Source organism: Schistocerca americana, chromosome 8 (genome assembly GCF_021461395.2).
Source record: "Schistocerca americana isolate TAMUIC-IGC-003095 chromosome 8, iqSchAmer2.1, whole genome shotgun sequence".
In the NCBI taxonomy this organism is placed as follows: Eukaryota; Metazoa; Arthropoda; class Insecta; order Orthoptera; family Acrididae; genus Schistocerca; species Schistocerca americana.
The window spans coordinates 255,269,002-255,289,388 of record NC_060126.1 but is presented as its reverse complement, the minus strand read 5'-3'; the positions used below and the strand labels follow the sequence as shown (position 1 = coordinate 255,289,388).

Below are 20,387 nucleotides of genomic sequence, written 5' to 3'. Positions count from 1 at the left end.
TATCGGGCAAGGCCCCCGCGGGCAGAAAGAAGTGCCGCAACACGACATTGCATGGACTCGGCGAGTATCTGATAGTAGTGCTGGAGGGAATTGAAACCGTGAATCCGGCAAGGATCTCCATAACAGCGTAAGAGTACGAGGGGGTAGAGATCTCTTCTCAAAAGCTCGTTGCAAGGCAGTGCTCAATTATGTTCATATCTGGAGAGTTTCCTGGCCAGCGAAAGTGTTTAAACTCAGAGGAGTGTACCTGGAACCACCATGTAACAATTCTCGACGAGTGAGGTGTCCTGCTGGTATTGCCCAAGCCGTTACGCACAATTGACATGAAAGGATGCAGGTGATCTTACGTATCACCTGTCTGAGTCGTATCTAGACGTATCGGGGACCCATATCACTCGAACTGCACACACCAAACACCATTACAGAGCCTCTGCCACCTTGAACAGTCCCCTGCAGACATGCAGGGTCCATGGATTTATGAGGTTGTCTCCATGCCCGTACACGCTCGATACAATTTGAAGTGAGACTCGTCCGACGAGGCAACATGTTTCCAATCATCAACAGACCAATGTCGGTGTTGACGGACCCAGGCGAGGCGTAACGCTTTGTGTCCTGCAGTCCTCAAGGCTACACGAGTGGGCCTTCGTCTCCAGAAGCCCATATCGATGATGTTTCGTTGAATGGTTCGCACGCTGACACTGGTTGATGGCCCAGCATTAAAATCTACAGCAGTTTCCGGAAGGGTTGCTATTTTGTCGCGTTGAACGACACTGTTCAGTCGTCGTTGGTCCCGATCTTACAGGATCTTTCTCCGGCCGCAGCGATCACAGAGATTTGATATTTTCCTGATATTCACGGTACAGTCGTGAAATGGACGAGCGCCGACTATAACACCACGTTAAAACTATCTTAAATCTTGTTAACCTGCCATTGTAGCAGTAACCGATCTAACAACTACGGCAGACACTTATTGTCTTATATAGGCTGTGGCGACCGTAGCGCCGTATTCTACCTGTTTACGTATCTGTATTTAGATACGCATGCCTATACCAGTTTCTTTGGCGTTTCAATCATGTGTATACTGAAGGACTGTAGTGTTAGCTAGTCATTTGTCATCGTCATCGACGATCAGATGTTTCTTAGTAGGCCTGTCTGTACACCCTGCGTTTTTACTCTGCTTTTAACCACTGTGCTGAGGTTTAGAAGTAAACAGTGTTTGCAACATTTATTCTAGGGTACAACCATGCCCCGTTTAAACGGGGTCACACTGCGGCTCTGGAGAAGCTGGATAGAGGTATTAACGGATTGATGTTCGTGTTGGTGGTGTGTCGCTGTTTTCAGCAGTGGTCTTTGGAACAGTCCCACAGCTGTAGACCGTGTTCTGGAGGACTAAGGTCACGTGTCCCTCTGGCGAGGCTACCAGTGACGCCGCGAGAGAGCCAAGCATGGCTATCCTGCTGTCGACTGGAGAGTGAAGAAATGGCGTTCTGTTGTCTTGAGTGTTGTGAGTGTGTCTGTATGCGAGTGATGGACGTACACTTGTATGGCGTACACGAGGTGAGCTGCCTTCTTCAGAGTATTTTCGCTCACGACACACAGGACCCATCCTAAGCTTCATGGTGTGCTTGGTATCAGATACAATTCGCTGTCACATCTGATCTTTATGAAGGGTGTAGTGACGAGTACCCTCTACCCTGCAAAGGCTATTATCCTCGTGTTGCTTCCATTTCTTCGATATGATGGTGACGTGCTTTTTCAGCAGGACAATGCACGTCGACATACGGCTGCTGCGACACATTGTGCCCTGCGTGATGCACAGCTGCCCTGGCGAGCAGCCGGCCGCGGTGACCGAGCGGTTCTAGGCGCTTCAGTCTGGAACCGTGCGACTGCTACGGTCGCAGGTTCGAATCCTGCCTCGGGCATGGATGTGTGTGACGTCCTTAGTTTAGTTAGGTTTAAGTAGTTCTAAGTTCTAGGGGACTGACGACCTCAGATGTTAAGTCCCATAGTGCTCAGAGCCATTTGAACCATTTTGAACCTGGCGAGCAAGATCACAAGATCTCTGTCAACTGAACACGTATTGGACATAGTGAAACGGAAACATATAAGTTCTTCAGCTTCTCCAAGCACCATTCACGAATTGCGACGAGCTGCCTGGTACAGTCTATCGCGATTTGGATTGTTTGGGGGAAGAGGCCAAACAGCGAGGTCGTCGGTCGCATCGGATTAGGGAAGGACGGGGTAGGAGGTCGGCCGTGCCCTTTCAAAGGAACCATCCCAGCATTTGCCTGGAGCGATTTAGGAAAATCACGGAAAACCTAAATCAGGATGGCCGGACGCGGGATTGAACCGTCGAAGTCTATCGCGAGATGGCACCTTTAAGATCGTTTGCATGTGAGAATATCGCCATAATTGCCGTCAGAAAGGGCTACCCTGCGTTTTTAAATGACTGTTTGGGCACCCTATACCGTGACACCTGTGTTTCATTTGGTTTGGGTTTGTTATCATGCGATGAACTCTACGATAGATGTGTGTGTGTGTGTGTTTAGAGTTTCAATATGAACTACCTGTTACCTCACTTGTCAATAAAATGACCTATTTTTATCAAAAAAAGACAAAAAGAACAGTCGAGATCGCAATAATATTACTTTATTAACCGGTTTCGGCTTATCTGCAAGCCATCTTCAGAATTTTTAGGCCCCATATGGCTGCAGATGGCTTATAGATAAGTCTAAACCCGTTAATAAAGAAATATTTTTGCGATCTCGACTGTTCATTTTTTAATATACAATCAGGTCGCTGCTCTCTGTTGACTATGTAGTCAAAATTTATGAAAGTGACCTTGTCCTTGATCGTATAGCTTTTTTTACGACAGTGTACATCGCCTTTCATCCAAGTTTTCCCATCACGAAGCCCATCAAAAATGGCAGATGGTGTTTTATTTCCATGAATTGTTTTCGCTCTTGTTACAATTAGTTTGACGATTACGATGCGATGCATGTCTTATATTGAAATTGCTTTTCACAATATATATAAATAACCTAGCAAATAGTGTCGGAAGTTCCATGTGGCTTTTCGCGGATGATGCTGTAGTATACAGAGAAGTTGCAGCATTAGAAAATTGCAGCGAAATGCAGGAAGATCTGCAGCGGATAGGCACTTGGTGCAGCGAGTGGCAACTGACCCTTAACATAGACAAATGTAATGTATTGCGAATACGTAGAAAGAAGGATCCTTTATTGTATGATTATATGATAGCGGAACAAACACTGGTAGCAGTTACTTATGTGAAATATCTGCGAGTATGCGTACGGAACGATTTGAAGTGGACTGATAATATAAAATTAATTGTTGGTAACGCGGGTGCCAAGTTGAGATTCATTGGGAGAGTCCTTAGAAAATGTAGTCCATCAACAAAGGAGGTGGCTTACAAAACACTCGTTCGACCTATACTTGAGTATTGCTCATCAGTGTGGGATCCGTACCAGGTCGGGTTGACAGAGGAGATAGAAAAGATCAAAAGAAGAGCGGCGCGTTTCGTCGCAGGGTTATTTGGTAAGCGTGATAGCGTTACGGAGATGTTTAGCAAACTCAAGTGGCAGACTCTGCAACAGAGGCGCTCTGCATAGCGTTGTGGCTTGCTGTCCAGGTTTCGAGAGGGTGCGTTTCTGGATGAGGTATCGAATATATTGCTTCCCCCTCTTTATACCTCCGGAGGAGATCAAGAATGTGAAATTAGAGAGATTCGAGCGCGCACGGAGGCTTTCCGGCAGTCGTTCTTCCCGCGAACCATACGCGACTGGAACAGGAAAGGGAGGTAATGACAGTGGCACGTAAAGTGCCCTCCGCCACACACCGTTGGGTGGCTTGCGGAGTATCAATGTAGATGTAGATGTATTGTGGCTTCCATGGGAAGGAATGTATGAATACAGTGTAGTCCTCAAGCAGCCACAAGCGGAGAAAGATTCAAACAAGTTTACGCGCTAACGTCATTATGAAATATTTGTAGTGCGTTACTTGGATCTACAGAGGTGTTAACCCTTTTCCGCCGTCGATGTTTTCCAGACGACCAGTGGCTGCTGACGTTCCTACGCGGCTGCAAGTTCTCGCTGGAGAAGACCAAGCAGAAATTGGACATGTACTACACGATGCGCACCGCGCTCCCAGAATTCTTTACCAACAGGGACCCCTTCTCCGAGGAGATGCAGGCCACCATGAAATCCGGGTAAGCTCTTCCAAACTGTGTTATTACCTTGTCTGACAGTTACTCAGCCCTATACTTGGGAGAACTGGCCTTCTTTCCTGTTACTCTCATACCCTGCTAGTATCTTATTACCAACTAGCTAAGTACCAGGCATTGCCCGAGTGTGTATTTATTCCAATATGCTATTGTTCCATCTCCTCCTCTCCCCCTCCTCTCTCCGCCATTTCGTCCTTCACCTCCCCTCTGTCCATCTCCTACACCCCTCTTTCTGTTCACCTCCTCCACTCACCACTCTCCATCCATCTCCTCCTCCCCCTTTCCCTGTCAATCTGCTCCTCCTCTCCCCTGTCCACCCTCTCTTTCACCTCTCTTTCCCTCCTCCTCCCCATTACAGTTACTTCTCCTGCCCCCACTCTTTGTCAATCTCTTCCTCCCCTTCTTCTGTCCATTTCCTCCTTTCTCCTCCGTCCTCCATCTCCTCCTTCCCTTCCGTAGACCCCTTACCTCTCTATGTCGATCTCTTCCTCTCTCTTCTCTCCGTCCTTATCCCGCTCTCTCTGTCCATGTCAACCTCTTCCTGTCTGCGCCTACCTTCTCTTTACCACTCTCTCTCTGTCCATTTCCCCCTCCCTTCCCTCACCCCTTCTCAACCCTGCGGTATTACTTTCCAGATTCTAACTAAAATGTGTACAAAACTGAGTGACGTCGTTCCAGGGGTTTAGGATAAGCTTTTTACCCGTAGATTTGCCCACATACGCACCAGTTGAACATATTTCACATATATTTGACGTTTTTCACACGTATTTGTACACATATTTCACCTGTAAGCCTGATGAATTTCTCTGTACAGTTTCATAATGTAGCTCAATGTTTGTTATATATCTACTGAATTGTGTGTTGTGCAGTGATATAATTTTGCAGGTATATCAACTGTCTGAGAATTGTATTGTGGTTAGAGTTAGTAGTAAAGAAGTAATAAATTAAAACTCCATGAATGATGTGGCTGTTTTTCGTGTATCTCATTATTTATGACGTCAAATCTCCTGAAATCTGTGTCGTAAAATGATATATTTTTGTGGGTACATTTAACTTCAGCTGTGGATATTTTCTACGAAAAGCGTTGCGAACAGACTTATTAGCAACAAAGCACGATGCCGTAAATTTTTCACGTATCTCAGTGTTTAAGACGTCATATCTCCTAACTAAGTGCCGTACAATGGTGTAATTTTTCTGGTACCTCCACTGGTATATATGATTATTATCTGCAGAATGTGTCACATATACAGTTGATAGTCAAGAAGTAACAAGATAAAACGTCATGCATGATGGGACAGTTTTACTGCATGAACAGCCAAGATGTAGTAAGAGATAAACTTTTGATATGTGCTATACCACAACCCAAAAGCCAATTTCTGTCCCTCCAAAATTAAAAAAAAAATGCTTATAGCCTACGGACAATCGCAAAAGGCGAAATACTACAAAATATACTTTTTCAATCAAAAATATGTGTAAACCTCTCCAAAAGTTGATCATTGTAGTGCCTGAAGGTACAGCCAGCACCCAACACACATCATAAAGCCCTTTAATTTCTTATAAGTTTTATGTTGTTGAAATACTAATTCCTTTGGCTCTGTGATAGAAATATTACCTCAGTTTGTTACAATAAGATGTAAATCATGAATTTCGTAACTGGTAATTGCTCAACTTCAGATTAGCAGCTTATGAGTGGTGTGAAGAAAATTTCTTTCGTTCTCAAAAGTTATCTTAAAAAATTAAAATAATGTCAGCAAACATCACTGTTATGTTGGCAGTGTGTTCCCATTTAATAGTAATTATCCAAAAAATTAGGAAAAACTTCATGATTGTTATTATTAATAATAATTTTACTTTAGATATCTTTATTAGTATTTAACATCTATAAATAAGATGATAATATTTAATGTTTAAAATTTGAATTTACTTCGAGTTTAATACCAGTTATTGTTTATGAAAGAATTGTGATTGCTGTTTCAAAGTATTATGGGCAGTATGTCGAGCGAACTATGCACTTCGTAAGTTGGCAGATGTCTATTGATGAATGTCCTCTCAAACAATAAAACACCGAATCTTCAGATTCCAGTGTTACAATAATTATTTGTGAGGTACCGTGGCGTCTGTCCCTTTAATCAACTGTTTCGTAAATCCTTATACAGAACAATCAGTTTATTCCGCTTAGGATTAAGTTTGTGTATAGAGCATGTACAAGCACCTCCATGCATGCATGTGTGTGTGTGTGTGTGTGTGTGTGTTTATGTTTGAGTTTCTGTGCGTACTTATGAGTGGTAAGTACATTTACTGCATAATTTAGTACTGAGTCCTTTTCCTTTGTTTTGTATATTTGATAATTTTCTAATAAAGTAATCAGTGATCTTTCATTATTGTTCTAACTTCTCTCTGTCTTTCGCTCGCGTAATTGGGTTTTGGTTCATGTATCTTACTTGCCCTGCAAACGATGAGTGACTTGTCCCATATTTCCAGACCCTGTTATGTCTTCTTTTATCTAGTGACGAAATTTCTTCCGAATAACCTTACGCATCATCTCTCACGTGTGTTGCATAGTAGCTGGTATATTTCTGTTTCTGGTAGATGTCTGCGTCTATTGTTATTTTTAGGGCGTATTTTTAAATTGAATTGTCTATTTGAATGCTATCTTTACTCCTGGTCTTTTGAAAATGTTTTTTTGTTTTATGTAGGATTTTGTGCTTGTGTATCACTGTTACCAACTTGAACCTTTTTCCTTTTTGTCACGTATATTGTGTGCCATTGTTGTTTTGTCGCTGCGTGCTCTTGTTGATGTGGAGTTTTGTTGTGTTGTCATTTGTGGTTGTGTGTGTATTGCGATTACTGACTGCATTTGTTTTATTTTTTATTTTTTTAAATTTTGTGATCAATATTGTACCCATTGTTTGCGGCTGTTTGTATGACAATGCCTAGTTCTTTCTGGCAGTCTTCTGTGATGAGTGACACTGTATTAGGTCTACAAAACATGTGTTTTAAACCTACTTGTTTCTGTGAGGGTGGGTAATTTGAGATCTGATGTACGAATGTGTCAACTGTTGTAGGTTTTCAGATTATTTTGTATCTATTTACGATTACGTTTTTAAGAATCACATCTTCTACATGATCTCTGAAAATGTTCGCTAGAGCTCCTGACAGTGGGAAGTCACTTGGTAGCACATCTTCTTGTAAATGGTATTCATTATAACTAAAAGTATTTTCATTCCATTGTTAATTCGATATTTTTGCGCGTTTATCTGGAAACTCATTGTTATGTTTTTGGTTTTGTTCCGTGATAGTTATTGTCTGTGTTACTGGTATGTTTGAGTACATGCTTCCATCGTCAAAAGAAAGAAGAGCAGCTTTGTATAGAATTTTTACATCTTTCATTAGTTGTCTTAACTGGGAGATGTTCCTTATGGTTCTGTCATCTTTTGTTTTCAGGTACTTATTTTAATACGTGTCTTGTGCGTTTAGAAGTGGGAGCTTTCTTGAAGTTTACAATGGGTATTACAGGGATGTTTGGTGTTCGAATTTTTGGTTGGCATTTGAGGATAGGTACAGTGGGTTACTCTGTATTAAGATTTTCTCTCCAATTTAGTGTGTAGTGTGTATTTTTAAAAGTGTTTTTAACTTAGTTGAAAGTCTGTCTGGGGCTGATTTCAAGTTTTAATATTATTTTATGTATTTAACTTATGTGTTTTGTCAGTTTATTGTTGTTTGTCCATCAGACCTATTGTTTTTCCACTTTCTGTTTTAGAAATAATGACACATTCATTTTTGAGTTTATATCTTAGTTTTTTGACTGATATGGAGTCAGTGTTCCAATTGTTTTTGTTTCTTCATATCTGTTACAATTTTTTGTATATATTATTTAACCAGTTCTCTTGTTAGCCCAGTGTTCACATTGTCACTTTACTTTTGTCATTTTGGAATAGTGTCTGACTGTATTATGAGATTTTCTATCCATTTTTCATCTAATTTAGTTTTCACATTATGTTCCACTCCTTTTGCTAATAGCTCTCCTTTTTCATTGTTTAGTTGTATGTTTTTGAGATTCATCACTCCAGGGTAAAATTGGCGCATGTGTTTTTGCTGTTCACATTTTATTTTTCTGTGTTGAGTTTGTCATATCATGAGCTCCATTATAGCCCCATTATATTTTCGTATGTTTTCTTCGATTTCCCCAATGACAGTATCTGCACAAATTCAAATCTTGTTGAGTAGCTAAGAGAAAAAAAACCGTATTTGGATGGTATAGATTGATTATATATAATTTTTTATTTAAGTATTTTTAACTCTCTCTGGTACTTTCATTGTTTAAGACCACTGGTTGGGCCATTTTAATATTTATACTGATCTTAGATACAAGAATACTGAAATGACAAATACTGTTGGAAGGTTTTATGGAGCCTTAAGATGTAGTCTTCTGAATCTATAATAGTGGTCACCTACAATTGCGTGGTAGAGATTATGTGACAAGATCCTTGTGATGATCATTTTTCGCAGCAGCTATGTATAAATTGGAATAGTTTATAACAAAAACATATTTTGATTGCTGCACATCAATTTTTTTGTTTTATTCATGCACCCAGACATGTTTTACCTTTCTAACAAAGCTTCCACACGAGGTAAGATTACACGGGTTTCAGGTAATGAATCAGATACTGTGCTGCGTCTACGTTTCCTTTTTATTACGCAAAACTTATATGAACAATTTTTACATCGATACAGTACCCTATGTACGGCAACGAAAAAATCATGTTATATTCCAAGACAGCCACTGAAGAAGCCTTTTTAAAAGGTTAAACGTGCATGAGTGTACAAATGAGATAACAAGTTAATGTTCAGCATGCAAAAGACGTTTTTTTCATAATTTATTGCAATTTATATACAGCTGCTGCGAGAAATGGCTACCACAAGAATTTTGTTGTTTAACGTTAGTATAAAATCGACAATAATTTAATTTCCTGCGATTGTAATACCATACAGGTCAATATAAAATATGGAACATTGCTACATTTTATTTATTTTAAAAGTGCCTATTAATATCATTGTTTAAGAAATATACCATGTAGGTAAAATTAATACTGATGAACTAAAGCAGATATCAGCAAGCTGTCTTTAGATGGCACTTGGAAAGCGACTATCTGCTGTCGGAACTATATTTAAGCTAAACATTTTTATGTGACCATCACCGTTAACAACCACTGAGTAATATTAGTCAACACCATGAAGTTAATACACCATATTCTTTCATTCTATAGTGTAGTGAGTATGTGCAGTTATGTTTAGTTAACTCTCATTATCCTACTATAGTGATTCAGTTGCAAATAGTGTAAGAAATAAAGCTTTACTAGCATCAGACGAAACGCAATGAAGAAAAAATGTAAAATGATGGTTTACAGGATGTTCCTAGTGAAAGTAATTATAAAATTTATCATTAAATCACTATGAACTTACTCACTTATATCACTTTTTGTACAACTGTGCTGAGTGTGTGAACTATTCTTTTTAATTCCATACCACCCTATCGGTTTTAAAGTTGAGAATTTTACGAAATTCATAATCGCTTGTATCGAACATGACTGTAGTGAAGAAAGAACTGGTTTTGGTCATGGGGACAAAGGTACTTGTATGTTGGTCGCGGTAGAGTGAAGATGTTATGGGAATTAGTTTAAACAGATTGGTACAGACGCTTGTGTGAACTGTGGCATTATAAATGCTGGAAATGAATTTGAGTTATGAACTTAACAAAATTCAGCGTCCTTGGTGACAGTTTATGAAGCAGCTTAACAACGAATCTTAATCACGAACTGTAACGTTTATGGACTAAGACCGCTGCGTCTGTGCAAAATATTAGAGGAATACGACCTCTCACCAGGTCGCCGACATACTCGCCGACTATGGTCATCCAGGGAAAGTGCAGAGTCATGATTCACCGCTGAACACAATGCGAAGCAATTCATCAGGAGGCTATGACTTCTGTTCACGGCACCTTTCCAAACGCAGCTGTTTGTGTTGAGATGTTAACGGCAGCCTATGCATGGGATGGTAACTTCCTGATTCGGGTACAGCTAGTCTCTGATCAGTGGTACAGAATGACACAAAACCTTGCAGTGAGTACATTACGTGTTCTCAGACTGCAGACGCAGCTATTAGTCGTTTGGTGCAAAACGCAGCGAACCTTACGTTCCCGTGCAATCCAGCATCGGTTCACTGTTACATCCTAATGGCACAGAAGTCTGGATATTATACAGTTCACCCAGCCAGCCAAATGGTAACCTACTATGAGACACCTTTCAAACTGTCAGATGATGCTAACGCTCTCACACACGAGTACGTTGCGACTTCGTGTCCTTCATGCAAAGCACTCAACACCTGACGCCGTTCACTATGCCCCTATGTCCTACCAGCCCTGGTAACAACACCAAACACGAACAACACTAATGCGTTCTGGTAGTCGTTCTACCTGTCGCAGATAACTACACCTCTTAATCATTTATATGCCTGTCTATGGTGTGTACGTGTACGAAGTTACACTGAATCCGACCATATCTTCTGGATGCTTCACTTTTACTGCCAGATAATGCACAGTTTGATAGTTCCGTGCAGTTCATATTCTACACTGAACAGTACACTGAGTTGACGAAAGTCATGGGATAACAATATGTTCGTATACAGATGGCTGTACTGTCGCGAACACAAGGTGTAAAAGGGGAGTGCATTGGTGGAGTTGTCATTTGTGCTCAGCTGGTTAATGTGAAAAGATGACCGACTTGATTACGGCGGCACAATGGGAACTGACAGTCTTTGAACTAAGTGTTGTAGTTGCAGCTAACTACAGTGGATTTTCATTTCGGAAATCGTTAGGGTATTCAGTATTCCGAGACCTATAGTGTCCACTGTCTGCAGATAATACCAAATGCACTACTGGCCATTAAAATTGCTACCCCAGGAAGGTGACGTGCTACAGACGCGAAGTTTAACCGAGAGGAAGAACATCCTGTGATATGCAAATGATTAGTTTTTCGGAGCATTCACACAAGGTTGGCGCTGGTGGCGACACCTACAACGTGCTGACATCAGGAAAATTTCCAACCGATTTCTCATACACAAACAGCAGTTGACCGGCGTTGCCTGGTGAAACGTTGTTGTGATGCCTCGTGTAAGGAGGAGAAATGCGTAACATCACGTTTCCGTCTTTGATAAAGGTCGGATTGTAGCACATCGCGATTGCGGTTTATCGTATCGTGACATTACTGCTCGCGTTGGTCGATATCCAATGACTGTTGGCAGAATATGGAATCGGTGGGTTCAGAAGGGTAATACGGAACGCCGTGCTGGATCCCAACGGCCATATATCACTAACAGTTGATATGACAGGCATCTTATTCGCATGGCTGTAACGGATCGTGCAGCCACGTCTCGATACCTGAGACAACAGATGGGGACGTTTGCAAGACAACAATCATCTGCGCGAACAGTTCGACGACGTTTGCAGCAGCATGGACTATCAGCTCGGAGACCATGGCTGCGGTTACCCTTGACGCTGCATCACAGACAGGAGCGCCTGCGATGGTGTAATCGACGACGAAACTGGGTGCACGAATGGTAAAACGTCATTTTTCGGATGAATCCCGGTTCTGTTTACATCATCATGATAGTCGCATCCGTGTTTGGCAACATCGCGGTGAACGCACATTGGAAGCGTGTATCCGTCATCGCCATACTGGCGTACCACCCGGCGTGATGGTATGGGGTGCCATGGGTTACACGTCGCGGTCACCTCTTGTTCGCATTGACGGAACTTTGAACAGTGGACATTACATTTCAGATGTGTTACGACCCGTGGCTCTACCCTTCATTCGATCCCTGAGAAACCCTACCTTTCAGCAGGATAATGCACGGCCGCATATTGCAGGTCCTGTACGGGCCATTCTGGATATAGAAAATGTTCGATTGCTGCCCTGGCCAGCACATTCTCCAGATCTCTCACCAACTGAAAACGTCCGGGTAATGGTGGCCGAACAACTGGCTCGTCACAATACGCCAGTCACTACTCTTGATGAACTGTGGTATCGTGTTGAAGCTGGATGGGCAGCTGTACATGTACATGCCATCCAAGCTCTGTTTGACTCAAAGCTGAGGCGTATCACGGCTGTTATTACAGCCAGAGGTGGTTGTTCTGGGTACTGATTTCTCAGGATCTATGCACCCAAGATGTGTGTAAATGTAATCACATGTCAGTTCTTGTATATTATATTTGTCGAATGAATACCCGTTTATCATCTGCATTTCTTCTTGGTGTAGCAATTGTAATGGCTAGTAGTTTATAGGACATTACCTCTCAGCAAGGATAATTCAGTGGCTGACGGCCTTCACTTAACGACTGAGAACAGCGGCTTTCGCGTAGTGTCAGTGCTAACAGACAAGCAACACTGAAATAACAGCAGAAATCACTGTGAGATGTACGACGGATGTGTCCGTTATGACAGTGCTGCGAAATTTAGCGTTAACGGGTTACGGCAGCAGACGAAGGAGCCGGGTGCCTTTGCCTACAGCACGACATCGCCTGCAGCGCCTGTCCTGGGCTGTGACCATATCGGTTGGACCCTAGACGACTAGAAAACCGCGCTCTGATCAGATGAGCCCCGATTTCAGTTGGTAAGAGCTGATGGTGTGATTCGAGTGTGGCGCAGACTCCACGAAGCCAAGAACCCAAGTTGTCAAACAAATAGTTCAAATGGTTCTGAGCACTATGGGACTTAACATCTGAGGTCATCAGTCCCCTAGACTTAGATCTGCTCAAACCTAACTAACCTAAGGACATCACACACATCCATGCTCGAGGCAGGATTCGAACCTTGTGAGCCCGCATCTCGTGGTCGTGCGGTAGCGTTCTCGCTTCCCACACCCGGGTTCCCGGGTTCGATTCCCGGCGGGGTCAGGAATTTTCTCTGCCTCGTGATGGCTGGGTGTTGTGTGCTGTCCTTAGGTTAGTTAGGTTTAAGTAGTTCTAAGTTCTAGGGGACTGATGACCGTAGATGTTAAGTCCCATAGTGCTCAGAGCCATTTGAGCCATCGAACCTGCGACCGTCGCAGCAGCGCGGTTCCAGACTGAAGTGCCTAGAACCGCTTGGCCACATTGGCCGGCAAGTTGTCAACAAAGCACATTGTAAGCTGCTGGTGACTCCATAATAGAGTGGGCTGTGTTTACATGGAATGACCAACTGAAACGATCACTGACTGGAAATCGTAATGTTCAGCTACTTGGAGATCATTTACAACCATTCATGGACCTCACGTTTTCAAACAAGCATGGAATTTTTGTGGATGACAATGCGCAATGCCAGAGGGTCGCAGTTGTTTGAAGAACATTCGGGGGAAAGATTGGCCACCCAGATTGCCCGACACGGGACATAATCGACAAGTCACTTCGTGCACAAAATCCTGCACCGGCCACAATTTCGCTATTATGGACGGGTACAGAGGCAGCTTGGCTCAATATTTTTGCAGAGGGGTTCCAACGACTTGTTGCGTTCGTGCCTCGTCGAGTTGCTGCACTACGCCAGGTAAAAAGAGATCCGACACGATACTAGGAGGTATCCCAAGAACTTTGTCATCTCAGTGCATGTACTATATGGACTGGAAGATTTTTCTATCCATTTTCGACCGTATTAAGACGAGTTGACAGACGGGAAAAGACCTATAAAAGTAAATGGTGCATTCAAATTAGTTGCAAGCAAAAGTTTAGTTAAAGAATGGGTGGAAGGTAACTGTAATGGTTTGCATCCGCTGTTTGTAGACGATGTAGACAGATGTAGGGTCTACACTGGTGCTGCCTGTTTGCAGGGTGATAACGATGCTGCCTGGCCCGGACTTTTTGGAGGGCCGGTTGGCGACGGTGGTGCGCGCCGGCAGGATGACACCGAACCGCACTGGCGCCGAGCGCAGCTTCAAACTGAACTTCATGTCCACCGAGGTAATGATGCTGGACGAGGACGCGGGCGTCATCGCGGGCCAGGTGGCCATCATCGACCTCAAGGACGTCACCCTGGGCCACGCCACGCCGCTGACGCCGTGGTTCGTCAAGAGAGTCATGACGTGCAGTCAGGTAAGCTCGTCGAATACTGTGAGCAGCTTCCTGTTTTCGCGGTCTATTGACTGGTCCATCAGATCTCGGTCGTGCTGATACTGTAAGGAGGCTGTTTAGGTTTTTATGTTGGTAACGCCACGTAGCGCTCTGTATGAAAATCACTGACTGTGCTGTGTGAAGGCTGTGGTTGGTTAGCATTGTTGGAATTTTTGCTACTGTAGTGTTGGGCAGTTGGATGTGAACAGCGCGTAGCGTTGCGCAGTTGGAGGTGAGCCGCCAGCAGTGGTGGATGTGGGGAGAGAGATGGCAGAATTTTGAGAGCGGACGATCTGGACATGTGTCTATCAGAAAGAGTAAATTTGTAATATTGGATATCATGGACTGATATATATATATATATATATATATATATATTATGACTTTTGAACACTATTAAGGTAAATACATTGTTTATTCTCTATCAAAATCTTTCATTTGCTAACTATGCCTATCAATAGTTAGTGCCTTCAGTAGTTAGAATCCTTTCATTTAGCTGGCAGCATTGGCGCTCGCTGTATTGCAGTAGTTCGAGTAACGAAGATTTTTGTGAGGTAAGTGATTCATGAAAGGTATAGGTTATTGTTAGTCAGAGCCATTCTTTTGTAGGGATTATTGAAAGTCAGATTGCATTGCGCTAAAAATATTATGTGTCAGTTAGTGTTGATCAGAGTAAGTAAAGAGTGAAATGTCTGAGTACATTCAGTCCTGCTCAGTTGTTTGAAAATCAAATAACGTAAGAGGTTTACCAGCACTGTCATTTATAAATTTTTCTAAGGGGAGGTTCCGATACAGAAACTCTATTTATGTAGCTCAAATTTAAGCCGTACATCTTTCTGCCATCTGCAGAGTGAGCCAACAGCCTGAAGCTACATTGCGGCTCCTATTGATGCATCCACATCCCAGTATAGATTAAGTGTTTAACAGCAGATTTAACTCATGCAAAGTTCTTTGCTGCCGAACAACGTCCCTGGTCCTTCTGTATCTGTTGCCACATGGGCACTTCGCTTCTTTTATGAGACAGAACTGTTGATAATCCGGGCGATCAACCAATCTCTTATGTTTACTTTGTTCTTTGTAGACTTCATCTTTCAATCATGCCTGTAGGCAAAAAGCCAAAAACGTAAAGTCGGAGTACCTTGGTTACAAGGGATCGTGAGCATTTCTGCCAATTCACTTTCCAGGGAATATCAGCTGCAGATGATGTGTCACTTGACGAATAGAATGTGCAGGACTCCGTCAAATACAAAGGTCATACCCACACTCGTAGCCAAAGGAACATCTTCTAATAACGCTGGAAGCTCATTTTCAGGACTGACTGGACATGTTGTGTTGCCATAATGGCGTACAGGGACCCGCTATCTGGGATGGTTAAAAGGGGAAATGTACAAACATAAAGCATACACAATAGTCGACCTGATCGTTCGGATTACTACTAGCGCCGCCCCCCTTAAAGAGTATCAAGGTGATCACAGAAGTGCTACACACTAGAGATGGGCAGAGCCGTTCATCCTTGGGAACTAGTTCACTGGTGATCGCTCTTTTTTGGGAAACGTTCATTTTTACTCGTTCACCGTTCATTGTGCTTGGTATATGGCTCTTATGCAAAATTGAAAATTAGTAGCATAGGTGACTGAAGATGGAAGGCGCCAAGAGGGGGCACTTGCCTCCCCCCTGGAGTACAGAGCCATTATTCATAACAGAATTCTCACACACTTGTAATTTTCATGATTTTGCCAAACATCTCGATTAGCCAACTGCAGCGTTATGTCTGATCGCAGTGAAATTATGTAAGCTGGCGTACGAAAACCCGGCCCCGAGTACAGTATGCTCGCCAATTACGCACTATTTGTTTTCCGCTACGAGCAGAATAGATAAACATGTAATAATTAGGCAGTTAAGAAATAACAAATAAGCTAATGAAAACACCTTCGAAACAATAGATGACGATTGGTAAGCGACAATGAGCAGTCTAGTACTCGGGGCGATTTTTCGTGCACCGTCCTGTACCACTGAAATAATATTGGAGTAGTTATCATATCCTCCTTACAAAATGTGACACCATACACTCTATTACGAAGCGCGGGCATCATTCGGTTGCTCGTATGTTGGTCTGCCTTCCATAACCATGAACATGCTCTTTTACCTTGGATCAAAAAAAGACGGAAAATGGCCACTCGTGTGTGCCTTGGCAACATCCTTTGCATGTATAATAACAAAAAATCTATCCTTTTTATAAGCATTTCTTCTGCTGTTTATCGAAATAGTGAAGTAAGCTGATACGTCGTTTTGTTACCTGAAAAGATGTATGTATTACATACTACGAAATTTTATGTAATTATAAAATACATTTTAATTACCAGTCGTGAACGCTGAATAGCATACGAAAAGAACCAGAAGTTCAGAGTTCAAAAAAGGGTTGTAACAGATCTAGAATGGGCGTGCGAAGCGAACGAATCGAACAACTCGATACTGAACTATGAGCAGTCGGCAGTGGAACTGCAACGAGTGGCCACGCGAAGGAGGACGAGTCCGACCGAGCGAGGCCGAGACAGACGGGAACGGGACCGAAGCTTGAACGAGACCGGCCGACGTGCCGTTCGGGAACGAGACCGACCGTTTCCCGTTCCAGGAAACTATAAGTAGAAAGCCACGACCGAAGTGGACTATGAAAGACCGTTCCTTAGAATTCGTTCCTCGCTCGTTCCGTTCATCTTGGTGAACCGTTCCTTTGGACCCGTTAGATCACGAACGACTCATCTCTACTACACGCTGTGTTTTCAAGAGCATTCGAAAAAATGGTTCAAATGACTCTAAGCACTATGGGACTTAACATCTGAGGTCATCAGTCCCCTAGACTTAGAACTACTTAAACCTAACTAACATAAGGACATCACACACAGCCATACCCGAGGCAGGATTCGAACCTGCGATCGTAGCAGCACCGAGTTCCCGACTGAAGCGCTTAAAACAGCTCGGCCACAGCGGCCGGCTAAGAGCATTCGAAAGTGCAATAAAATCAGAGATGGATTTTATGAAAATAAACTATGAACTTTCGTGGTTACCCTTATACTTAACCCCTCTGTGTGTATTTGTTTGAGCTATATCTCTGTAAATACTAGAAATCAGACATAGTTATACGAAACCTTTCATTCGACATAGTCGAAGCAGCACGTCCTAAAACATTTACTATTTCGCTTTAAAATCCCTGTATTGTTATGCACGTCCAGAGACATAAATGAACCCAATTGCGCACTGTAAGCGAGGTGAAATTCAGTCCTAAAAAACGCCCAACAATTTCGTTCAACACCAAATCCGCGATCTCAGAATTGGTGGAACGGACTTACTATAGACTACAGTCTTGTATATCGCAAATAACCAGTGCGGTCAACAAGGGTTGTGGCGTATTTAATATCTGTACCCGCTCTGTAAGACTAACGTCATATCAAACGACACAAATTTGTCAGTCCTGGGCAACATCTTATTTTCAGCCACCTCCTATGGTTCGGAAGTGTTCAAAAAATGGTTCAAGTGGCTCTGAGCACCATGGGACTTAACATCTATGGTCATCAGTCCCCTAGAACTTAGAACTACTTAAACCTAACTAACCTAAGGACATCACACACATCCATGCCCGAGGCAGGATTCGAACCTGCGACCGTAGCAGTCCCGCGGTTCCGAACAGCGCGCCTAGAGCCACTAGACCACCGCGGCCGGCGTTCCGAAGTGTGGTCAATGGCTCCGACACTTAACTGAAACGTCCGCAAGGCCTTCGAAACAAGATATTTCACGATAAAAGAAATTCTCCCGGTTTTACACTCAACTTAGATAACACTAAGGGCAACCATCAATCAACAAAATGATTTAAAAATGGTTCAAATGGCTCTGAGCACTATGGGACTTAACATCTATGGTCATCAGTCCCCTAGAACTTAGAACTACTTAAACCTAACTAACCTAAGGACAGCACACAACACCCAGTCATCACGAGGCAGAGAAAATCCCTGACCCCGCCGGGAATCGAACCCGGGAACCCGGGCGTGGGAAGCGAGAACGCTACCGCACGACCACGAGATGCGGACAACAAAATGATTTAATGAAAACGCATTACAGTATATATGAAAACAAATTTTTCGTTCCATAACCTCATAAATTTAGTACACCAACAGCCTCTAAATTCAATTCAGAAAAAAACCAGAGGTGATTCTTACATGATACTTTAAGAACTCGTATGACACATACTTGCAGAGAAGAGCCAGACATATTCATCGCAATGTTTACGCTATGGCGGGAGCGATGGCGCCACCAGCGCAGATGTTGACACCACCTGCGACAGCATGACGTAATTAACGACCAATCAGAATCCGTTTTTGCGCTGTATGAGGCAACCACAGCATTAGTTCTAACAGTGATTTGCTCTTGACGAAGACGATAGAGGTAATCGTCGAAAGCTCGAGGTTTCACCCTGAATTGACGCGACAAGTCCGAGAATGTTTTATGCAACAGCGCCATCCCGAAAGACGTCGTTCTCATACACACAAAAAGTAACGTAATTCGCAGATCGTTGCGCCAGATTTTTTGTGATCCAGTGCAGTAACATGGGAGAGTGCCCTGTGGAGCTATTTAAGGGACATGTCTCCTCGTGTATCTTTAATCTGTAGTTTCAGTCGGAAGATGGCCCCGAGATATAGGCTCGAGGTATTTGTTGAAGAAGTTGACTTCCTACAGCTGCAAGTCTGAAGTTTGACGGAACAGCTTACAGTAATTTTGTGATTCTTCTGAGACGGTAAGACCACCCGTGCTCATCTACATTTCTGAGTCACAGGTAGCTGAAAGAAATGTGCAGTGAGACGAACAGAAATGGCACTCTTATTCATAGACGATAATTACCCTGAATTTACCGCTGATTATTATGGCTCTCTGGACGTTAAAATCGCGGGTGATGGTTCTTGATAGGGTGTGTGATCGCCACGAGCGGCAGTGCATGCTCTTAACGTGCCTCCATGCTGGGCACAAGGTTGCTAAGGACTTCTTAATAGTAGAGTGTCTGCTCTTTCACAAGCGAGGTTAATAACCCTGGATGGTCGTCGATGCATCGAACGTGCTGCAGTTCATCTGCCCAGCGCAATATAATTTACGAAGAGGACGAGTGTATCAGCACCATTTAATTGTAAGCATCTTTTTGACCTTGGTAAAACTGTCTTCGAAATCGGTTGTGTGGTAAACAGCGCGACGTCTCCGTCAGGAAACATACGGGATGTGTTGAGTTTTTTACCTTAGGGTAAGAAGAGGCTAGATACAAGGCTATAGTTAGTTCACCTGCATCTAGTGGCTGTTCCTAAAAGGACTGAGGACATCCTGTAAAATTTCTTTACTGTTTGATAGCATGTATTCTTTTGATCTTACATGCTGCTCTCGTCTACAAAATGGCAGTAACTTTACAATTAATCATAATGGTAGTCCGTAGTTAAACGTACAAAACATAGTCCTACAACTGCAAATTACTTCCACGAAGCTAATGCTGAGCAACAATGTTGTGCTAATAGTTCACTGCTGAGAATCGATATAATCTGTTCTTTCTCATTTACTGAGTTATTTGTTTTGTCTTTCAGGAAGGCTACCCACTGCGGCTGAAGGGCATCCATTACGTACACGCGCCACCCTCTTACGAGACTGTGATGAACCTCTTCCAGGCCGTCATGAAGGACAAGCTCAAGAAGAGGGTGGGTACCGCACGTCTATCAGGCGGCAGAATGAGTTTCTCCCCCTGACATGGTCCGCTACACTCGTCTGCTTTCTGTACTGTATACAAGTGATTCTTCTATCTTTACACAAAACTCACATCCAAGCAAAAGCGTTTTATGTGTTTGTGTGTCTTTGAAAGTGAGAAAAAGAGAGAGGGAAAACAGTGAGAGAGATAATGTTTACAGGGATAGCGATCCGAATTGTTAAAAGATAAATCAAAATTGGTGGTGTACATCGAAAGTTACGCATGTACGTTAACAAAAGTGT

At 42.9% G+C, this 20,387-nt stretch overlaps 1 protein-coding gene across 1 annotated transcript in view; it reads left to right on the top strand.

Moving 5' to 3' along the window:
* LOC124545038 (alpha-tocopherol transfer protein-like) overlaps positions 1 to 20,387 on the top strand; it is a 157,887-nt gene that overhangs the window by 120,049 nt on the left and 17,451 nt on the right. Inside the window, exons 3-5 of the mRNA XM_047123821.1 lie at positions 4,066 to 4,225; positions 14,096 to 14,357; positions 19,988 to 20,098. Coding sequence (XP_046979777.1) covers positions 4,066 to 4,225; positions 14,096 to 14,357; positions 19,988 to 20,098 — 533 coding nt within the window. The remainder of the gene's footprint in view (positions 1 to 4,065; positions 4,226 to 14,095; positions 14,358 to 19,987; positions 20,099 to 20,387) is intronic.